This window comes from Macaca mulatta, chromosome 14, assembly GCF_049350105.2.
Source record: "Macaca mulatta isolate MMU2019108-1 chromosome 14, T2T-MMU8v2.0, whole genome shotgun sequence".
NCBI lineage: Eukaryota > Metazoa > Chordata > Mammalia > Primates > Cercopithecidae > Macaca > Macaca mulatta.
The window spans coordinates 76,406,974-76,430,708 of NC_133419.1; the positions used below are offsets into that span (position 1 = coordinate 76,406,974).

Here is a 23,735-nt window from a genome sequence, read left to right on the forward strand (position 1 = left end):
AAAGACATAACAATTCTAAATAAGTGTGAACATAGCAATATTGTTTTAATATAGATAAAGCAAAAATTGATAGAACTGAAAGGAGAAATAAGCAAATGCACAGTTATAGTTAGAAACCACAACACTCATCCTCAGTGATAAAGATAAATAGAGACAAAATCAGTTAAAAGACATATCAATTTTCTTGACCTAATTGATAGCATACCACTCCACTGAACACTAGCAGAATATGCATTTCTTTCAAGTGTACATGGAACATTCAGTTAGACCACATTTGGTACCATAAAACAAACAAATACAAAATAATTAAAATCATACAAAGTATGTTTTCTCACCAAAACAGAATGAACTACCAGTTACTAACAGAAAATATCTAGAAAATTCCAAATATTTCTCAATTACACAATATATATATTATAAACCATGGGTCAAAGAAGAAATCACAAGAAAATTGGAAAGTATTTTGAAATGAATGAAAATGAAAATACAGCATTTGAAGTTTGAGGTAAATTTATAGCATTTGATGCCAATATTAGAAAAGAACATCTCCAATCAATAATGTAAGCTTGTATCTTAACAAATTAGAAAAGAAGAGCAAATTAAACCCAAGTCAAATCGAAGGAAGGAAATAATAAAGGCCAATAATCAGTAAAATTGAAAACTGAAAGAGTAGAGGATGTCAGTGAAACCACAAGGTAGTTCCTTGAAAAGATCGCTAAAATTGATAAACCTGTAGCCATATTAACTAAGTAAAAAGAGAGAAAATACAAATTATCAATATCAGGAATGAGAGGGGACAGCACTACAGATCCTACAGAAATTAAGATTGTAATGTAGTATTTTAAAAAACATGATGGTAACATCTCACAAGGACTCTAATGAGGCAGGTTGAAGAGAGTCCCACTGGCTGAATCTGGGATCACTTAAGCACCAAATAATTATGTACAGTAATAAGTTACAAATCATTGAAAAATAAAAAGGAATTAATGATTCTGTACTGATAAGGGATAGTTAATAGAGAAGACAGGGGACTCCTGCTTAGAGAAGAATGCTGAGTGCTGACTGATAATTATGGAGGAATTACTGAAGTTGGAATATTATTTTTCAGCATTTGTAGTAAAGATTAATTTAAACAGAAACTATTAAGCTCATTCTAGGGAGAGATTTACATGAGAAGCAGGATGTGTGCATGCTCTTAAACATGGACATCATTGCTTCCAGATATGATACCCTTAGAAGGACACATCATCAGTCATGTAGTATTCAGGTTGGTAATATAAAACCTGAACAACCCTTGTAGAGCTTGAGTATACCATTGCCTCAGTATAATTACTTATTTCGAAGTGACTTTTAGAATTTAGGTTGAGTTTTCTGAAGTATCTTCAAATACTTAATTCTTCTCTATCTGACCCTAAATAACCCAAACTGCTTCAGTTTTATTCCAGAGCCCACTCTTGTGGAACCAATAAGCTGTATTACCTTTCATAGAGAAATGAATGTGATGTGTTACATTTTAACCTATTCGTTAGCTGGTTAGGATATTTTTTAAAATTTCCTTTTTACCACATTGCAAGGAATTTTCTTTTCTTTTCTTTTCTTTTTTTTTTTTTTTTTTTTTTTGAGACGGAGTCTCGCTCTGTCGCCCAGGCTGGAGTGCGGTGGCCGGATCTCTGCTCACTGCAAGCTCCGCCTCCCGGGTTCACGCCATTCTCCGGCCTCAGCCTCCCGAGTAGCTGGGACTACAGGCACCCGCCACCTCGCCCGGCTAGTTTTTTGTATTTTTTAGTAGAGACAGGGTTTCACCGTGTTAGCCAGGATGGTCTTGATCTCGTGACCTCGTGATCCGCCCATCTCGGCCTCCCAAAGTGCTGGGATTACAGGCTTGAGCCACCGCCCCCGGCCAAGGAATTTTCTTGAGGGGAGGTCATGTAACAACATATTTTAGAGTCTTCTGAACTGAGGAGGGGGACACTTATTTGTGTTTTGAAGCCCAGATCTGTCTTTGGTCCCTATTTGTGGTCTTGTTAACACTGTTTGAGTTGAGGCAGCCTAATTTATCTGGGATGAAGAATGATATGGCACATTTCTCTAGTGGTAGAAGAATTCATATATTTTCTGATGAAGTATGTGGGGGTAGAGGGTGTCAACCTAAAGGTCTTAAAAAATCACTAAGGTGAAGATTTGGGAAGAAGTTATATTGTGGGCTGAAAAGTTGTGTTCCTTGGTTAAATTCTTTTGGGGTTAGAGTTCCCAACTTACTGGTCTTCATAGCACGTTGAAGGAGAAGAGAAGCGTGCTTAAATATATTGGGAAGGCCGGGCACTGTAGCTCACACCTGTAATCCTAGCTCTTTGGGAGGCCATGGCAGGCAGCTCACAGCTTGAGCTCAGGAGTTCAACATCAACCTGGACAACATGGTGACCCTATCTCTACAAAAAATACAAAAATTAGTTGGGCACTGTGACATGTGCCTGTTGTCCCAGCTACTCAGGAGGCTGAGGCAGGAGGATCACCTCAGATTGGGGAAGTTCAGGCTGCATTTAGCTCTGGTCATGCCACTGTATTCCAGCTTGGGCAACAGAGAGAAACCCTGTCTTAAAAAAAAAAAAAGGAGAATTGAGGTATGAGGGTATTATTTAAAATGTGAAATATTCCTGTAATTCACATTCATGCAGTTAAATTTTATACAGCTCTAACTCAGGTTATCTGTCATCCTGTAAAAATAGTTGAAAAATCAAAATACACATTTCCTATACACTATGATTTTCACTAAAATACTGATTTTTGGGGGGGGGGGGGTTGTGTGGAGACAGAGTCGCATTCTGTTTCCCAGGCTGGAATGCAGTGTCACAATCTTGGCTCACTGCAACCTCCACCTCCCAAGTTCAAGCAATTTCCAGCTAATTTTTGTATTTTCAGTAGAGATGGGGTTTCACCATGTTAGCCAGGCTGGTCTTGAACTCCTGACCTCAAGTGATCTGCCAGCCTTGGCCTCCCAAAGTGCTGGGATTACAGGCATGAGCCACCGTGCCCGGCCTAAAGTAATGATATATATGAGGAAGATGACAGTTCATAAAAACTACTTACATTTATCAACTATACTTTAGTAGTCAAAATACAGGTACTTTTTTACTCTTTTTTAAAATATACTTTCAGTAATGTTATTCTGTAGCATTTTTGATTGGAAAGGAATTAACCACTCATTTTTTTAAAGTGAAGTCTGAATTTTGGTATCTTATCAATTGCTGACCATCTTTCTCAGTCAGTAATTGAGAAATATCTATAGGCAGAGAGTCTTAGGCGTATACTCTTAGGCTCCTGCCAGAGGCTGGACTTGTGTGAAAATTGGACCAATAGGGAAGTTTATTCTAGCTCCTCTCCCCAGAAGATCTCTGTACTCAACCCACTTTCCCTAACTCTTTTTATTTCCCTCTCACAGTCAGGGATTTGGCTTGGCCTCTTTGGTTGTGATTGGGAGGCCGAGGCAGGCAGTAATCCTATGTTACATATGGAATTGTCTCCTTCCTTTTCTTTTTAGGAAGTGCATTTTCAGCTGAGCATCTCAAACTTCAACTCCAGAAGGAATCCCTAAATGAGCTGAGGAAGGAGTGCACTGCGAAAAGGTAAGTGCACACTGAGAAGAACTGCTGGGAGTGTGGAGTTTACTGTGAGGATAGATTTGAAAAAGTAGCATTCTTTAAAACTGCTGGTATTAATTTATAGTCCATATACCTCAGTAACACATTTGTTTATTCAATACATATTCATTAATTAGGCACCTACTCTGTGTCATGCACTGTGCCAGAGGTTAGTTATGAAAGCTCCTAGTATGTAGTTATAATCAGAAACATGAACACTATCTGAGTTTCTCAGGCCACAGTATCATGGTTTAATGTTTGAATTTCTTCCTCCTGTCTTCTACATGCAGTTTAGCTTATAGGTTTTTTTTTCAATAATTTTTTCAGATTTACTCCTGCTTGTCGTTAGCTCGTTTGAATTACTTCAGCAACTTGATTACCTCTCTAACATCAGTCTTCATTTTTCCAGATTTTCCAGGTTCTGCATGCTACTATCAGAACTCTCCTCTTAAAATACCATTTTTACCTCATTTTTTGTCTTCTTTTTTTTAAAACTTGGAGAAACATTTCATTCATTCATTCATTCATTCATTCATTGATTCATAGACAGGGTCTCACTGTGTCACCCATAGACAGGGTCTCACTGTGTCACCCAGGCTTGAGTGCAGTGGTACAGTCATAGCTCACTATGGCCTCAAACTTCTGGCCTCAAGTGATCCTCCACCTCAACCTCCGAAAGTGCTGGGATTACAGGTGTGAGCCATCATGCCTGACATTTTTATCTTCTTAATATGGTGATCCTTTTGCTTAACTTTCAAATATCCTTTAATAAATTGGCACTATGCAACTGTAGTTAATTTTAGTCGCTCTCCCAAAATTCATTTAACAAATGCCAATCATTTTTCTCTTCATTTTTTCCAACATTTGCTTAATTCATTGGTGCCTCGGTTGCTTTGCTCATCTTCACTTGCTTTTGCTGGAAAGTCCATCCATCTTGCACTTTTCTTCAAAAAAGTTTAGTAGCACTTGGGGATTTGAAAATGCTAGACCGGCCCGGCACGGTGGCTCACGCTTGTAATCCCAGCACTTTGGGAGGCTGAGGCAGGCAGATCATGAGGTCAGGAGATCGAGACCATCCTGGCTAACACAGTGAAACCCTCTCTCTACTAAAAATACAAAAAATTAGCCAGGCATGGTGGCAGGCACGGATAGTCCCAGCTACTTGGGAGGCTGAGGCAGGAGAATGGTGTGAGCCGGGGGGGCGGAGCTTGCAGTGAGCCAATCGCGCCACTGCACTCCAGCCTGGACGACAGAGGGAGACTCTGTCTCAAAAACAAATAAATAAAATAAAATAAAATAAAATAAAAAAAGTGCTAGACCTAGAGAATACCATAGAGAGTATCTATTCTAATTCTCTCAATTTGCAGATAGGAAGGCAATGCTCTGGTAAGTTACTATTTGTCCAACTCACTAGCAAAGCCAGGACTAAATCCCATTATGTCATCAGTGCTGTTTTAGATAAGAAAAATACCAGTGATTTTAGTACTGTTACACACCATTCAATACAACGCTTTTGACATTAGATTCTTCAGCACACACTCACTGTATGTCTTATAATTTAATTCAGTTCTCACTCTGTCTTCCCGCAAATAGTATCAGATCCCACAGAATTAAGGACTCATTCCCACAAGACTGCCTCACCACATCAGATGCCAGTTGGCAAGCCCCAGGTTGTGACCTGTGGTTCTGATTGACCTGCTTTAAATAGAGGTTCCCACAACCCACTCCTTGGATTCGATTAATTTGCTAGAGCAGCTCACAGAACTCAGAGACACATTTACTTAACCCTTACTGGTTTATTATAGAGGACATTACAAAAGATACAGATGAACAAGATGGAAGAGATGCACAGGGCAAGGTATTGGGGAGGGAGCATGGAACTTCCAGGTCCTGTCTGTGCACATCAGTCTCTAGACACCGCCAGTCTGGAAGCTTATTAAATCTTGTTGTGCAAGAGTTTGCATAGGTCTCGATCTCTAGCCCTCTTCTCAGAGTTTGGTGGGAGGGGAAGAAAGTCCGTCCTTCTAATCTCTTGGTCTTTCTAGTGACCAGTTCCATCCTGAGGCTGTCTAGGAGCCCCTGCCTTAACACATCTTATTAGCATAAACTCTGGTGTGATCAAAAGGGGCTCATAATGAATAGCAAAAGACACTCTTATCGTTCAGGAAATTCCAAGGGATTTTAGGTGCTCCGTGATAAGAACCAGGGACAAAGACCATATATATGTCATGTTATACCACAGTGCTCTTTGCATTATACTATAGGTTTTTTACACTCTGACCTACAGTTTCTCCGAAATTCCTTTTGTTCTTAAATTCTTGACACAGTTGATCAGGCAACTTACTTTACAGGTATTTTACCTATTGGTCATGTTTCTTAAGTAGTGCAAGAGAAGAGCTGGTGCCAGGCACAGTGTCTCATGCCTGTGATCCCAGCACTTTGGGAGGCTGAGACGGGCAGATAGCTTGAGCCTAGGAGTTTGAGACCAGCCTGGGCAACATGGTGAAGCTCTGTCTCTGCAAAAAATACGAAAATTAGCTAGGCATGGTTGAGCGCACCTGTAGTCCCAGCTTCTCAGGAAGCTGAGGTGGGAGGATCACCTGAGCCTGGGAAGGTTGAGGCTGCAATGAGCCAAGATTATGCCACTACTCCAGCCTGAGTGACAGAGTGAGACCCCGTCTCAAAAAAAAAAAAAAAAAAAAAAAAAGAGAAGGGTAATTTCATGCTATAGCTTTTTATTTGTTATTTTTAACTTTTTTTCTCACAGTCCAACGTGTTGGTTTTTGAGGTAATTCTAATACGTAATTTTGAGTGAAATATAGAACACTTTTTGAGGAAATACCATCCAGATCTCTCTTGAAATCAAATTGGCCTCATTAAATTAACTGTGAAATCTTGGTCAGATTACTCAGACTCTCCAAATATTGTTTCCTTTTTTATAAATAGATATAAATAATATTAACCTACTAGAGTTGTTATAATAACTACATAAGGCCATTTGTACCCTTTACATTTCTTTTTTTTCAAAGACAGTGTCTTGCTCTGGTGCCTAGGCTGGAGTGCAGTGGCATGATCAGGGCTCGCTGCAGCTTCAACCTCCTAGGCCCCAGCAGTCCTCCTACATCAACCTCCCAGGTAGCTGGGACCACAGGCATATGCTACCAAGCCAAGCTAATTTTTTTATTTTTATAGAGATGGGATCTCCCTATATTGCCCAGGCTGGTCTTGAACTCCTGGGCCTCCCAAAGTGCTAGGATTATGGGAGTGAGCCACCACTCCCAGCCCCCTTTACATTTCTTAGCATGGTACTAATCATACAGAGTAGCACTCAGTGTATAGTTAGCTTAATTGATATTGTTTGGAGATAGGTCAAGACTTACGGTAACTATTATTTATGCTTCTACTTCAGAGTTTCTGTGGCCTGTTACAGACGGCATAATCTTTCTTTGCATTAATTGTATGGAAATAAATGTTACAAAGCATGCAAGCATATATTTTTTAATAAATGTGTTTTTTCTTTCCTCATTAGAGAACTCTTTTTGAAGACTAATGCTCAGTTGACAATTCGTTGCAGGCAATTACTCTCTGAGCTTTCCTACATTTACCCTATTGATTTGGTAAGTTTCAAATTTTCTGAAAATATTTTTCTTTTTGAAAAGATGATTTCTGTGTGAAATTTCCTCTCAATGAAAAAAATCATTGCTCTAGGCTTAATCTATGCTCTTATCATGATTCATTCAGGAGCTAATGTCTGTTTAAATCATAGATTTAGACTTGTTTGGTCTTAGGTTCTACTACTTCATTTATATCACTTTGGTGGTGGGATGCATTCATCATCTGAAAGACTGCCAAATTATTTTGGTTTCTTTAGGATCTTTTTACTTAACCACATTATCCATTATCACCATTTCTTCCTTTTTTTTTTTTTTTTTTTTGAGACAGAGTCTCGCTCTGTTGCCTAGGCTGGAGTGCAGTGATGTGATCTCGGCTCATTGCAAGCTCCGCCTCCCGGATTCATGCCATTCTCCTGCCTCAGCCTCCCGAGTAGCTGGGGCTACAGGTGCCCGCCACCATGCCCAGCTAATTTTTTTTTTTAGACGGAGTCTCTCTCTGTCGCCAGGCTGGAGTGCAGTGGCATGATCCTGGCTCACTGCAACCTCTGACTCCCTGGTTTGAGTGATTCTCCTGCCTCAGCCTCCTGAGTAGGTAGGATTATAGGCATATGCCACCACATGCAGCTAATTTTTGTATTTTTAGTAGAGCCGGGGTTTCACCATGTTGGCCAGGATGGTCTTGTGATCCGTCTGCCTCGGCCTCCCAAAGGGCTGGGATTATGGATATGAGCCACAGCGCCCGGCCAATTTTTTTGTACTTTTAGTAGAGACGGAGTTTCACTGTGTTAGCCAGGATGGTCTCGATCTCCTGACCTTGTGATCCACCCGCCTCGGCTTCCCAAAGTGCTGGGATTACAGGTGTGAGCCATGGCACCTGGCCCATTATCATCATTTATGACACATGTGTAAATATATGTGTATTGCTTTAAAAATATGATTGATAATTTTCATGTATTAGTGTTACTTAAGATATTCCTGGGTTAACTGTCAGGCTATTAGGGTTTTGAGCCTAGTTTCTTAGAAGGAGTGAAAAAAGGAAAACTTTAATAAAATTGATTAGAATTATTTTTCAGAGAAATAAATCTGCTAAATTTGATAGTTTTCTTTTTAATGACAAGTTACTTAAAAGACTAATTTTCAGAGAAGAATGCTAATAGGATTTGAGTTTGCTTATAGAATTTTATTAAACTATTTATATATGTGAATGAACCAAGGATATTTTTATGATGATAATTTTACATGGCTTTTTCCTTGGGCATAATGTCTTAAATGTTATTATAGAAAATGTCAAGTATATGTAAATGTAGGGAGAGAGTAGAATGAATCATCATGTACTTATCATCCAGCTTCAACAATTATGATAATACTTGGAATTTAGAACAGTGTTTTAAGTCAGCACAAACCTGCTGACTTAGAGTTTGTTTGAGATTTGACATTTGACTTAGTGGTTGTTTGCTTTATTTATTAATTTTATTCTTTAATTAAATTCACAGAATGAACATAAGGATTACTTTGTATGTGGTGTCAAGTTGCCTAATTCTGAGGACTTCCAAGGTATTTTATTTTTTATTTTGAAGATTTGGTATATATTAATATATGGAAATAGAATATCTTGAAATGCTCTTTGCCTAGCACTTTATCCAAAAGAATTTTTGGACCTTCTGTCCTTTCCCAATTGCAAGTATGTATGTCAGACTCCTTGATAGGAGATAGAATGTTAGTTCTGATCATAGAAAAATAATTACTGAACTTTATATTAGAAATTTAAAAGAAAATAGTTTTTAAATGGGCTTTAAGCAAATTAGGCGGTAGGGTTCTTAAGAATACAAATAATTGCCCTTCCTTTTGGTTCGATTTTTATGAAAAATTTGTGTGTGTTTGGGAGCAGAGGAACAGCAAACAAAATCTGTTCTGTTACTATTTAGAAAGTCATATTACTGCTGACCTGAAAAGTATTTGAAAATTTAATTTTGTGAAGTTTCCATTACCACAGGCTTAATTTGTTATACTACCATTTTTCTTATCTTTTAACTGAAAATAAATAAATTACATTAAAAGTATTATAGAATATGATCCTTAGTAATTTCTATATTTTAAAATCTTTTGCTTTTCCTACTCACTTTGCAAATATTCCAAAGAATTTATTTTCTTTGGCATATCAGTGATTATTTTTATTGTTAGCAAAGTGGGTTCTTTTCCCTTAGGCTAAACAATGCTTTGAGGCCTACTGAATATCTTTATAGATTATTCCCAAAGCCAGCATATTATCTACTTGAGAAGTTACCGAAGAAGAAGAGAGCGTTGCTAGTTTTGATCAGGACTTTCGTTTTCCTATAAAGAAGCTGTTGTTATTGGTGATCATTTAACATCTAAGAGGGTTTTGTTACCCCATTGGGCCCTTACTTGTAAGTACTTTGGACATGATAAAAGGAGAGTGATAAACCAGGAGCTGGAAAACCTATGTTCAAGTCCTGATTGCCCTTCTATAAACCATGTAATTTGGAACAAGTTGTGTAACCTTTGAGTTGATTTCCTAATTGATTGAATGAACTATTAATTTATGCCCTACCTGTCTTATATGATTGTTGTGAAAAATTAAGTGAGATATACCAGTAGCTATAAATACATAAGATTTTGCCTAATCTTTAATACTCACGAAAACAAACAAAGGGATCCTATAAGGAAAATTGTATTCAGTAACTTGCTTGAGACCACAAAGCCAGGTAATAATATAGCTGGGATTTGTCTGGTTTCCATTTCATAGTGCTCCCTCAGATATCTGTAAGACACTCATAGAAATGTGTTTTGATGTTAATTTTAGGCAAAGTTGTGGTGTCTTGAAGCCCATGGTGCATCATTTTCCTCATTTATTCATTTAGTAAACATATTGAGTACTTTTGTCCCGTACCAGTTTGCTGGGATACAGAACATCATTCATTGAAAAAAATGTTCATTGAACATCTAAATGCCAGGCACTGTGCCTTTGAGGATACAATGATGCAGAAAGTAAACATGTTTTCTCCTTCCATGGAGCTTATTGGGGGAGACAGCCAATAAACAAGAAAATAAGTAACTAGCAAGTATTTAATAGAGGAATATGCTATCCCAGAGAATGGAAGAAACGGCTTTAGATAAAGCAGTCAGAGAAGACCTCTCTAAGGAGAAGTATAAAATTGAAGGCTAAAAGGAGCCAACTATGCTGCAGCTGGGGGAAGAGCATTTCTGGGAGACGCGTCAGCAAGTACAAAGGTGATGATGAAGGAGGAATGGGCTTGGCATCTCTCAAAAAACTCAGAGTTGGGGGAATGTGAGAAAAGACTTGTATTTTGGATAAATCATGTAATCTTTCAGCTTAATTTCTTATAAAATAAGATACCTATATCTGTAACTTCTTGTGATGATTGAATGAAATAACATTTGAAAAGGCTTTTCATATAGGAGGTACTCAATAAATATAATCGGAATTAGTTGCAAAAGAGAGAGGAAGGAAGGACAGAAAAGACCAGACTTGTGCAGCTGGAGCATAGTGAGCGAGGGAAGAGCTACTTTAGAGGAGGTAGGGGACGGCAGCCAGGGCCTTGAGGTCACGGTAAGGAGTTGGTATTTAATTCTCAAGAAAGTAGGAAATGCCTGAGGGACTTCAAGAAGCGGAATGGCATGAGCTGAGTTAGGCTTTTGAAAGTCACTCTGGCTGCTAAATACAGAATGATTTGAAGGGGGCAGTCAGGGAAGCAGGAATATCAGGAGTGGTGGTCTGATTACTCTGAGATGTGTCTTGATTCTATTTTGTTTTCTTTGAAATTCCTTCTCTCCTAGTTTTTCATAGCTTTTATAGTTATCTACACTTAGCATGCCCAACAAGCCGAATACAGTCTCCCTACCCTTTAATTAGTGTAGCTTTTTAGTGCAGTTGTTGAAAAACAAAATGTGAGATAAAATGAAATAAATGTTTCATTTTACTCTAAGGTCCTGTTCATTCGCCATCACCCTTAGGAATCAGAAATTTTAAGAAGCACATGCAGTAATACTGGACTTTAAAAATCTTATGTTGGCCAGGCGCAGTGGCTCATGCCTATAGTTCTAGCAGTTTGGGAGGCCGAAGTGTGCAGATCATTTGAGGTCAGGAGTTTGAGATCAGCCTGACCAACATAGTGAAACCCTGTTTCTACTAAAAATACAAAAAATTAGCTGGGTGTGGTGGCATACTCCTGTAATCTCAGCTACTTGGGAGGCTGAGGCACAAGAATCGCTTGAACCCAGAGGCGAAGGTTGCAATGAGCTGAGATTGTGCCACTGCACTTAGCCTGAGCGACAGAGCGAGACTCTGTCTAAAAACAAAAGCAAAAACAAAAAATCTCATGTTAGTATCCTGCAAGGCACTTCCGTTCTGTGTATGTTATCCACTGTGCCAGGTGTTGAGGATGTAAGAGATGGTTAAGACATTGATCCTGCCTCAGTGAGATTATAGTCCAGTTGAGGATACCAGATTTGTAATCCAGACAATCAATAAGTATTTATTGAATTCATACTCTGTGTCAGGCACTTAGAAGTTTATAGCAGGTACATGGTACTCAAAAAAGTGAGAATAATCACTTCTATCAGGAGGGGATCAGGAAAACTTACAGAGAAGATGATTTCAGTGTCTTAAGAAATAAAATGATGTTTTCCAGTAGAAAAAAGAGTAAGAAGACATTTTAGGCTGGTAGAAATATAGTAACATAGGCTGGGCATGGTGGCTCATGCCTGTAATCCTAGCACTTTGGGAGACCGAGGTGGGAGGACTGCTGGCGACCAGGAGTTTGAGGCTGTAGTGAGCTATGATTATGCCACTGCACTCCAGTCTGGGTGACAGAGTGAGAACCCATTTCAACATAGAAAATAAAAAAGGGAAAGAAATATAATAACATGGAACATCATGATGTTCTCACATTTACCCTAATTCTCACAACTGTGAGAATTAATTCCATCTGTGAGGAAAGAAATTTACTCTAATTGAAAAAAAAAAAAAGAAAAGAAAAGAAAAAGAAAATGGAAGCTCAGAGAGATTAATTTTTTTCAAGGAGTCTTATTAACCAGTGATAAACCTAAGATTATTCCTGGTCTGCCTGATTCTAAGATTGGTGTAATTCCTGCCACAATGCAGTTTTCTTCCTTGCTTTGAATAATACCCTCTTTAAACCTGTGACAACTTTTTAGTATTCTATAGCAGCTGCTTTCTGGGAGAGCCTCTAGTGAAGGAACTCCAAGCTGGTTATTCTGTGATATTCATGAGACTTTGCTGGGATAGCCTTTACGCTGCATGGGGTGATACTGTTTGGAAAACTCCATCGTAGTGCTCCAACATTATTGTGCTTTTCTAAATGGGTAAGTTACTACTGCAGTATGCCAAGGAGACCTGGACACAGTGGGAGAAAATTGTCCAGTGAAGGGTGTTCATCTCAGTTCCACTGACTGAGACATTTAGCCTGAAAAAAAATGTTTGTGTGCGTGTGTGTGTTTAAGTAATCCATAACACGAGAGCCTTTTGTGGTAATGAGACCCAGATTTCCTTCTGTGTCTGTATCCCTTTATGCAGGCATGATTTCTTGGAAAGGAGAGTCCATATGTCAAACAGTGTCTCATTGAGAACATGGAATGATTCCATAGATGCTGTGGCAGTGATTAGAGTCTTAAATATTTTGTCCTGTCTGGATCAGTGGGTGCTTGGTTCCTTAACAAATCAGCTGCCTCAGTGATTGGGAAGGCAGGATGGTAAGAGCTTTTAGATCACTTATTGTACTTGGATGCATTTGAATATTAATAGTTTGTCCAACATATAAATCAAAGGAACATTTGAATTAATTTATAATGTTGTCATGGCCATTGTGTGTTTGTGGAATTTGTTGTCATTAAAAGTATACAAAAGCTGCAGCCTTGAGTGGTTACCTACATTTTAAAAATAAACCAGGAATATTTATTATGAGGAAACTGTGGGTTTTTATTTTATTTTCAAGCCCCTTAAAACTTTGTTGGAATTAGCATCTTTTTCACATACCTGAGTCTTAAGGTTCATTCTTGTTTCTCCCTGGACCCTCCACTCGTGCTCCAACTTCTCACTAACAAAACTATCGTCTGTGACCTTTTTAACCCCCAGAACAGCGTAAGGTACACAAACCTCTGCTCTGCCTTAGGTGTTAGGGACGTCATTAATGCTTACTGGAAAAGCACACCCCAGAGAGCTGGGTTTTGGCTGTTGCAGGTAAAAATCTTTCAGATCTTGCAATGCTGGAAACCTTAAACCTTTTGGTTTTTTAGCTAAAGTGATTGGCAACAGAATGTGACATCTGAGGTTGCATGGTCTGCAATAGCCATAATTAACCACATGAGCTCACATTTTCCCACTGGAGATTCAGTGGTCTTGGGGTGATGAAAGTGACTTCCCTACCAGGAGGTGGTTTTCCTTTTGAGGGTATTGGAATACCCTTGGGCCCTGTAATGCTTCACCCGTGGTCCTTTTAAAATGCTTTTTAATATAAAGCTTCAATATTGGAAATCTAACACCACAATGTTTAACACTGAGGCTGTGATGGAGCCCTGTGGCCTGGAATGGGAAACCTAGAATTTTTAATAGGTGGAGTGGGAAGACTTGTGGCAAGAATGGTGAGTGTGAATAACCTGAATCAAAGCTGATTTCCAATATTATTCAATTTTCAGTGTGTGCTATTTATTTTTGTCTTCTGTGTGTAGACTTCTCTTAGAGATGCCTTTTTGTCTTTAAACAAAATTGTTTGTTCATTGGTGGGAGGTGATGTTAGAAAACCAACTTTTTGTTCTTTTAATAGAGATGTGGACGTAGTCTCGAAATACACAAATATAATTCTTTGGCAGTCCTCCTTTCATAATATGGGGAAAATGTAGATGCTTGAATGTTTAGCATTAGATAGATATTTTTCGAATATTCATTGTTTGCATCTGACCTGCTTGAAAGGCTAATCTAAGAGGCCTGCTGCTTTCTGGAAGTTTTCAGGTCCTCTTCTGTCAGATCATATGGGAAAGGAAAAGCTTTGTATAAAGCACATAGAGGAAAGTTGCAACTTAGCATAGTATTATCTGTCTTTGAATCCTCCTCCTCTTCTTCTTCTTTCCCTCTCCCTTCAAAAGGTTATTATTAAAGATCAAGTCCTTTTACTGACAGGAATATTTTAAATTTGATAAGACCTAATCTTTACGGAAAGCACAAGGCAGAATTCAGTGACCTGTGAAGAAACTCACAGTTCCAGCTGTGACTCCACACCTGTATAGATATTCTGGAGAATTGTGGACACAGTTCTCTCAGTTATTTTGTTACTCATAGTTTCTACCTATATGGCTTTGACCAAGCCATTTATACCACCTGGGTCTCATTTCTCTCTTCTCCAAGTTGGTAGCATCACACCCAGTGATTGCAAAAGTTTATCTTAGTTATATTATTGTATGATAATGAATTTATAATGTAACAAATATATAATGTAAAGTACTTTTAGTCCCTAAGGTAGTCTGATGTATGGGTTTCAGCAGAAGGAAAGCATTGTGGTAGTATTCAGGTACTTGGGTGGGACTGGGGCAAGAGGACATGGTCTCTAAAAATAATTAGGATTCTAGTTAGTTAGGGCATGACTCAGTAGTTGGTTGAAAATGACTGCTGTTTGATTTTTTTTCCGTGAGTTTGTTTTAGAGAACAGACATTCCTTGAGAAGCCCATTTTCTGTTGAGTACTTTGCAAGTCATCGAGGATTCTCAGACTTTTTATGTGTTCTTTGCTCTTACTAGAACACTGTGAAGAAACTAAGGTGGTACACGTGTGTCATATGCTTCGTACATTCCAAGCTCCCAAGTTAAAAAATTGTTATATACTGAGCACAGTGGCACACACCTGTAGTCCCAGTTACTTGGGAGGCTGAGGCATGAGGATTGCTTGAGCCCAGGAGTTTGAGGTCGGCCTGGGCAACATAGTGAGACCCCATCTTTTTTAAAAAAATAATTGTTATATTAATGTTTAACAATAAAGTTCTGAGACAGTACAGTAGACTGGTTAATGGTGGAGGATTGGGTGTCAAGCCAACCTGTTTACTAGCTCTATTACTTTGGAAAGATTTCTTAATCTCTGAGCCTTAGTTTCTTTATCTGTAAAAGGAATGAAATAGCATTTCAAAGGTCTTTAACATTGTTAAGTGAATGAATGTCATATATAAAGTACCATAGACAGTTCTGGATGGAAAAAAGTATATATATAAAATGCATATATAAATAGTTACCTATTTTTATAAGACTACCAAAGAAAAACCAATAGTCTGCTGTGGTAGTTAAGGATAGAGAATTCACTGAGGAATGGATGGCTATAGTGGCACTTCTACCATAAGAAGGTAGTGCTTAGATAATTAAGTAGAAATAGAAAGAAGAATGCGAAAATGTTATTAGTAATTGAGGTTAAAGCCACCCTTAGAAGTCAGGGAATGGTCAAGCCATGGCCATTGTGATCATTTCAGCCCTTCTTCTCTAGCCAGATGGGATATTCCAGATTATGTGTTAAATGTTTTAGTGTATGAGTGCACACACATGTACTTGTGCACTTTTAGAAGCATTTAGGAATACTGTATACCAAGAAGATCCTGTTTCCTTCCTCTTGGGGGAAGTTTAAAACTTTCTGTTGTATTGCTCCCTGTTCTTAGCCCCTGAATCATCATTTCTCACTTGATAGATAGTGGCAGAAATCTGGATAAGTTTTAAAAATGTAATTATCTGTGGCTTTTTGAAAACTAGATGCTTATGTCTGATTATAAGATACCTGCATTTTTTCCTAGTAGTTACTTTCACCTATATTGCATAAATAGGGTGGTATATGAACAGTGTGTTTTTCACCTTTTGCTTTTGCTGTTTAAAACTTTTCCCCCTTAACCCATATTACACTTCATAGACTTACTTATGTAACACTGTCTTTTTCAATATCAAGAACATACCCCATAAGAATGATTATACTATTTCATTTCTCTTTAGAATTAATAATTTTGTAAAATAGTACAACTGTATTGCCTAGGAAATTGTTAATGAATAAAATGTATAACCACTGTATAGTGTGTTTGTTATGTTTAAACCTCTGAAGCTAATTTTCATTTCATGTAATAGACTCAAGTATTAATTCTCCCTGTAAAAATGCTGGGAAAGAAAGCAATGGTTATCTGCATATAGTAAGAGTTCTTGCTGTAAGGTATATATCAAATGTTAATCTCATCACATTAATTATTGGGAAATAGTTTAAAATACAGTTAGTAGATGAAGTTTCAAGTCTTGTTAATATGTTTACATTTGCATAACATTTATATAGTTTAGATAAGTGATATTTTGTGTACCACATATTTTTATAAAATATTCTTTGAAAATGATTTATTGTCTTGTGGTTATTGATAAGGTAAATAGTTATTTTCTTTTCCTCTGCTTTTGAATTTACAGCAAAAGATGATGGAAGCATTGCTGTTGCCCTTGGTTACACTGCACATTTGGTCTCCATGATTTCCTTTTTCCTACAAGTGCCCCTCAGATATCCTATAATTCATAAGGGGTCTAGATCAACAATCAAAGACAATATCAATGACAAACTGACGGAAAAGGAGAGAGAGTAAGTGTATTTTTTAAAAAAATGATTTTAACATCAAGCCAGTATAAAACGTGGGGTATAATAAAATATATAAAATGTAACCTAAATTATGACAACTTTTATATAACCTTTGTAGAGTGCTCCATTTCATTTAAATCAAATGTAGTTGTTATATGAAACTAGTTATTCATATAAATTTTAATGACTCAACCCCTGAGCTTCCAAAAATTGCTAATGGTAGCAAATATTTACTTAAGTTTCATTTACTTTCTGCTTACTTTTGTGAGGATAAGTGTCAGATGATCTACAAATATTCACTTAGTACCTTTTGCCTGCCACTCAACAAGTAAAATGTTAAAAGATTTGTCAGAGATCTAACTAGGAAAAGATATAACGGCAGATTGAACATAGCTGAAAAGTGGATTAGTGAATTGGAAGATAGGTCAGTAGAAAATACTAGTGTCTAATATACATGTAATTTCAGGCACAGGGAGGCTAGAAAGATTGTGGGGTAAACACAAAATTTTAAGAGATAATGACTAAGAGTTTTCAAATTTAACAAAAGCCATGAAATTACAAATTCAAGAAGCACTAACAAAATGGAATGACAATAAAGAAAACATACTTGGGGAAATTAAACAGCTGAATATCAAAGATAAAGTGAAAATACTAAAAGCAACTAGAGAGAAAGACATGATAGCATGAAAAGATTGATAGTAAGACTAAGCTGATTTCTCAGCGGAACAACAGAAGCCAGATGGTGATGCGGTGACATTTTAAAATACTGAAAAAACGCAGCTGTCCACTTAGAATTCTATACCCAGTGAAAATATTATTCAAAAGTACAGGCAAAATAAAGATATTTCAGACCATCAAAACTGAGCAGATGTATCCCAGCAGACCTACAGTAAAGGAAATACTAAAGGAAGAATAAAAATAATTTCAAACAGAAACATGGAAATACAGTATGGAACAAAGAATAAGAGAAAGGATAAAGATGTATATCTAAATTCATTTTGACTATAAATACTAATGTCTTCTTAAATATAACATGCATATACTTAATAATATATGTAGGTTTATAGTGCATGGTTCTAACACAAAAAGTAAAAAGGGTTGAGTGGGGTTAAAGTGCTCTGTGATCTTAGCATTGTCTGGAAAATGGTAAAGGTACCAATTTATATCAGACTAATAAATCAAGTATGCATACTGTACTTTTCTTTTTTTGCCTTCAGCACTTTAAATGTGTAATACCACTCTCTCCTGTCCTGCTAGTCTTCCACTGTAAAGGCTGCTGCCAGATGAATTGGAGCTCCATTGTATGTTACTTGTTTCTTTTTTTAAAAAAAATTAAATGATAGAGCTTTATTGTGAAAAACCATTTGATTGCTAATGTAATCCAATTATTTGGTTCCATTGTGTGTTTTTTTTTAGATAGAGTCTTGCTCTGTTGCCAGACTGGAGTGCAGTGGCGCAATCTTGGCTCACTGCAACCTTCACCTCCCGGGTTCAAGCAATTCTCCTGCCTCAGCCTCCCGAGTTGCTGGGAATACAGGTGTGCACCAGCACACCCAGCTAATTTTTGTATTTTTAGTAGAGATGAGGTTTTACCATGTTGGCCACGATGGTCTCAATCTCTTGACCTCATGATCTGCCCTCCTTGGCCTGCCAAAGTGCTGGGATTACAGGCCATTGTGTGATTTTATAGCATTTTTTGCCACTGCTTTATTCATATTTATCCTTGTTTCTTTTGTCCTGCTGCTTTTAGGATCTTCGCTTTATACTTGACCTTTGGGAGTTTGATTATTAAATGCTTTGAGGTAGTCTTCTTTGACTTAAATCTGTGTGGTGTTCCGTAACCTTCTTGTACTTGAATATTGATATTTTTTCCTAGGTTTGGGAAGTTCTGTTATTATTCTTTTCTACTCCTCTCTCTTTCTCTATCTCCTCTTTAAAGCCAGTAACTCTTAAGTTTGCCCTTTGAGGCTCTTTTCTAGTTCTGTAGGCATGCTTCATTCTTTTTTACTCTTTTTTATTTTGTCTCCTCTGACTGAGCATTTTCAAATAGCCTGAATTCCAGACCACTGATTCTATCTTCTCCTTGATCAATGCTTCTATTAAGAGACTTTAATGCGTTTTTCAATATTTCAGTTGCATTTTTCACCTCCAGAATATCCACTTGATTCTTTTTAATTATTTCAATCTCTTCGTTAAATTTATCTGATATAAGTCTGAATTCCTTCTCTGTATTGTCTTGAATTTCTTTGTGTTTCCACAAAACAGCTAATTTGAATTCTCTGTCCGAAAGATCATGTATCTCTGTTTCTCCAGAATTGGTCCCTGATGCCTTATTTAGTTAATTTGGAGAGGTCATGTTTTCCTTGATGGCCTTGATGCTTGTGGATGTTTACTAGTGTCTGGGCATTGCAGAGTTTAGGTATTTACTGTAGTCTTCACAGTGTGGGCTTGTTTATACCTGTCTTTCTTGAGAAGGTTTTCCAGGTTTTTGAAAGGACTTAGATGTTGTGATCTAAGCTGTATCTGCATTAAGGGGAACCCTAAGCTCGGTAACACTGTGGTTCTTGCAGTCTTGTAGAGGTACCACTTGCTGGTCTTGGATAAGATCCAAAAGATTTCTCTGGATTACCAGGCAGAGACTCCTGTTCTCTACCCTTATTTTTCTCAGAGTCTCTCTCTCTCTATGCTGAGCTGCTTGGAGCCGGGAGTAGGGGGACACAATCACCCTTGTGGCCTCCACTACTGGGATTTCCCTGGTTCAGACCTGACACCAGCATAGGACGGGGTCTTACCCTAGGCCCTGTGTAACCTCTACCTGGCTACCACCTATGTTTGCTTAAGACCTTATGGCTCTACAGTTAGCAGGTGGTGAAGCCAGCCAGGATTGTGTCCTTCCCCTCAGGGCAGCAAGTTTCCCCCAGCCCCTGAGCAGGTCCAGAGATGCTGTTTGGGAGCCAAAGACTAGAGTCCAAAGCCTTTGAAATCTATCTGGTGCTCTATTCTATTGCAGCTAAGCTGGTACTTAAACTGTAACTCTTCCCTCTCCTTATCATAGGCAGAGGATTCTCTCCACATGGCCACCATCATCGTAGACCCATGGTGGGTACTGCCAGGCTATCACTGATGTTCACTGAAGGCTCAAGGACTCTTCAGTTAGCTTGTGGCAAATGCTGCCACACCTGGGACTCACACTTCAGGGCAAAGGGCTCCCCTCTGGGCCAGGACAGGTCCAGAAATGCCATCCAAGAGCCAAGGCCTGTAATCAGGGACCCCAAAAGCCCATTTTGTGCTCTACTCCACTGTGGCCAAGCTGGTCCCTGAAAGTAGAACATCTCAGAGTCTCACCCAAGGCCCACGGCTTACTGTCTGGGTATTACTCCTGTTTCTTCAGGGCCCAAGGGCTTTTTGGTCACAGGTGATGAATCCTGCCAGGACTTGGTCCTTCCTTTCAAGGCAATACATTCCCTTCTGGCCAAGCGTGTGTCTAGATACGTCATCTGGGAGCTAGGGTCTGGAATGGGGGCCTCATGATTGCCCAGTGCCCTATCCTGTTGTGGCTAAGCTGGTATCCAAGATGCAAGACAAAGTCTCTTCCTTCTCCTCTCAAGCAGAAGAAAGGAGTCTTTTTGTTTGTTTGTTTTGCTGCAGGGTGCACTGCCTGTGGTTGATGAAGGGGTGTCACAAGAACTTCCTTAGCCACCCTGGCTAGTTTCCCATGTCCATTGCTTCTAAGGCCAGCACTAGCACTAGGACTTACCTAGGAATTGCAGTCTTCATGGCCTAGACTGTCTTTCAAGATTATTTAGAACCCCAGAGCACCTTTTCCATGGTAGAAAGGTTTGCCAAAACTCAAGTTCTAACCACTGGGATGGGCGATTCCCCTCTGACTAGGGCTGATCTAAATGCGGCCCCCATGGATGGGCATTGGCTGAGTTTAGTCCAGTTTTGTTTCCCACTGTGACAGAGCGGCACTGAGTTCAATGCAAAGTACCACAATCACTGTGCTCTCCCTCCCTCAAGAGCACAGATGCTCTGTATCTCATGGCGGCTGCGGAAGGAATGGGGAAGGGGCGGTGTCAGGAATTCAAGTCTGTCTTCTCTACCCTCTTCAGTGCCTGTTAAAGCTATATGAGGTTAAAACCAAGTACTGTGATTGCTTACCTGATTTTTGGTTCTTATGTAGGTGCTTTTTTGTGTGTGTAGATGGTTGTTAAATTGGTGTTCCTGCAAGGTTAGCAGGGGAACAATCAGTGAAAGCATCTATTCAGCCATCTTGCTTCACCCTCCTCATGGTGTTTTCTTATAATCCTTTTCATTTCTGTAAGGTTTGTAGTAATGTCCCCACTTTCATTTCTCATTTTACTGCAGTTTCTTTCTTCTTTTTTATAGTTAGTCTAGCTAAAGATTTGTCAATTTCTTTTCAAAGAACTGACTTGTGGTTTTATTGATTCTCTCTAGTGTTTTTTTGCTCTCCATTTTGTGTATGTCTGCTCTTATCTTTATTATTTCCTTCATTCTGCTAGCTTTGTGTTTTATTTTCTTTTTCCTGTAGTTTCTTAAAGATGGCAACTTAGGTTAATGAGATCTTTACCCAATGTTTACACCTATAAAACAGTTTCCACACCCCATACATTTTTGTATGTTATTTTTTTTAAATTAATGTCAAAGTATTTTCTAATTTCCTTGTGATTTCTTTATTGACCACTGGTCGTTTATGAGAGCATTGTTTGGCTGGGCGTGGTGTCTCACGCCTGTAATCCTAGCACTCTGGGAGGCCAAGGCAGGCAGATACTTTGAGGCCAGGAGTTTGAGACCAGCCTTCACAACATGGCGAGACCCTGTCTTTACAAAAAATACAAAAATTAGCTGAGTGTGGTGGTGTGCACCTGTAGTCCCAGCTACTCAAGAAGCTGAGGTGGGATAATAGATTAAGCCCAGGAGGCGAAGGCTGCAGTGAGCCGAGATTGCAGCACTGCACTCCAGCCTGGGCAACAGAGCAAGACCTTGTCTCAAAAAAAATAGAAAGAGAGAGAGAGCATTAATTTTTCCATATTTGTGAATTTTCTAGTTTTCCTTTTGTTATTCATTTCTCATTTTATTCCATTGTGACAGAGAAGCAGAGATGTTAGTCTTATGATTTTAATATTTTTTAAATTATGAAGACTTGTTTTGTGGCCTAATGTATTGTCTGTCCTGGAGAACATTCCACATGCACTTGAGAAAAATGTGTATTCTGCTGTCATTAGATGCAGTGTTCTATTTATGTCTATTAGATCTAGTTGGTTTATGATGTTCTCAAGTCTTCTGTTTCCTTATGGATCTTCTGTCTAAATGTTCCATTTATGATTGAGAGTAGACTGTTGAATTCTTCAACTATTACTGTAAAACTGTATATTTCTCCTTTCAATTCTGTCAACATTTGCTTTGTATATTTTAGACCTCTGTTGTTTTGTGCACATATTTCTTGTTATGTCTGCCTGATGAATTGACCCTTTTATTGGTATATTTTTGCCTCTTATAACAACTTTTGACCAAAAGACTGTTTTATCTGATGTTAGTATAACCACCCCAGCTCTCCTTTGGTTACTATTTGCATGGACTATCTTTCCCATCTTTTCACTTTGAACCTTTTGATCTAGAATAAGTTTCTTGAAGATGGTGTATAGTTGGAGCATGTCTTTTATGCATTCCTCCAATCTCTGCCTTTGGATTAGAGTTTGTAATCCACTTACACTTAGTTACTGGTAGGGAAAAACTTACGCCACTTTGCTATTTGTTTTCTGTATGTCTTATGCTTTTTTTGTGTCTTATTTCCTTTATTACTGCCTTCTTTTGTGCTTAGTTGATATTTTTTGAGGTGTACCCTTTTGATTCCTTTCTCATTTCCTTTTCTGTGTATTTTATAGATTTTTTATGGTTATGATGGGGATTTTAATTAACGTCCTACATTTATAACATTCTAGTTTGCACGGATACCAGTAAGCTTCAGTAGCATATAGAAACTCTGTTTCTATACACCTCTGTTCCTCCCTCTCATCTTTATGTTGTTGTCACAAATTGCATTATTATGTGTTGTGTGCCCATAGTACTATCTTTTTTATTTACATATGTAATTACCTTTTCTGGATTTTTATTTCTTTATACAGCTTCAAGTTACTATCTATGGTCCTTTAATTTCAGTTGAAGGCCTTAGCCTTCACTTTCTGGTTGCACTGAGCCTAGCTGTCAGCCAGAGGGGAAAGTATAGGCCCTTTAGGTTTTTTCTGAATATGCATCTTGTTTTGGGCATGAATGTAGCTTCTAAATTCCCCAGTATACTTGGACATTTTTGAATGACCAAATTTCTCAAAGAAACTCTCTCCAGCTTTTCTTCCCAGGCTTTAGGCAATCTGTTTTGTGTCTGAACTGTAATATTTTTTGCCCCAGGTGGCTCTGGGTTGTTCGTTTGCCTTATTACTTGAACATTGTTAGCTGCTTTTCAGTTCTGAGTGAGTTCAGACTAGGTGAGGAACAAGGGAAAGTAACTCGCGTTAGTCCTTGAGGTAGCCACCAGACAAGTTAGAACAGATACACTTTTTTTTTTTTTTTTTTAAAATAAGAATCTGGTCTGTTCTCTCAAGATCAAAAAATGAGGTGCCATACTGAGAGTGCAGGCTGTCGTCTTCAAGATCTATGCTGAGCTGGAGAGGAGGGTAGAGCCAGGGCAAGTCAAAAAGCTGCAAAACTTTATTCCTGGTTTTGAGTTTCCTTTTTCTTGATTTGACTTTCAGACAATTGATAAAAACCTTTGACTATTTTCCGGGGGTTTGACAAAGTTTATTTTGATGATTTTTCTTGATTTTTTTTTTAGATGTT

At 38.3% G+C, this 23,735-nt stretch overlaps 1 protein-coding gene across 12 annotated transcripts in view; it reads left to right on the plus strand.

The window, feature by feature from the left end:
• UVRAG (UV radiation resistance associated) overlaps positions 1-23,735 on the plus strand; it is a 329,617-nt gene that overhangs the window by 187,697 nt on the left and 118,185 nt on the right. For 10 of the 12 annotated variants that reach the window (XR_013404176.1, XR_013404177.1, XR_013404178.1 and 7 more), the window contains 4 exons: positions 3,539-3,623; positions 7,168-7,255; positions 8,746-8,806; positions 16,718-16,883. Coding sequence is in view for 9 of the 12 variants with exons in the window: in XM_077963910.1 (XP_077820036.1) it covers positions 3,539-3,623; positions 7,168-7,255; positions 8,746-8,806; positions 16,718-16,883 (400 nt within the window). In the remaining 3 variants the exon portion in view is untranslated. The remainder of the gene's footprint in view (positions 1-3,538; positions 3,624-7,167; positions 7,256-8,745; positions 8,807-16,717; positions 16,884-23,735) is intronic. The other 2 variants (XM_077963911.1, XM_077963914.1) reach the window with 1 other exon arrangement.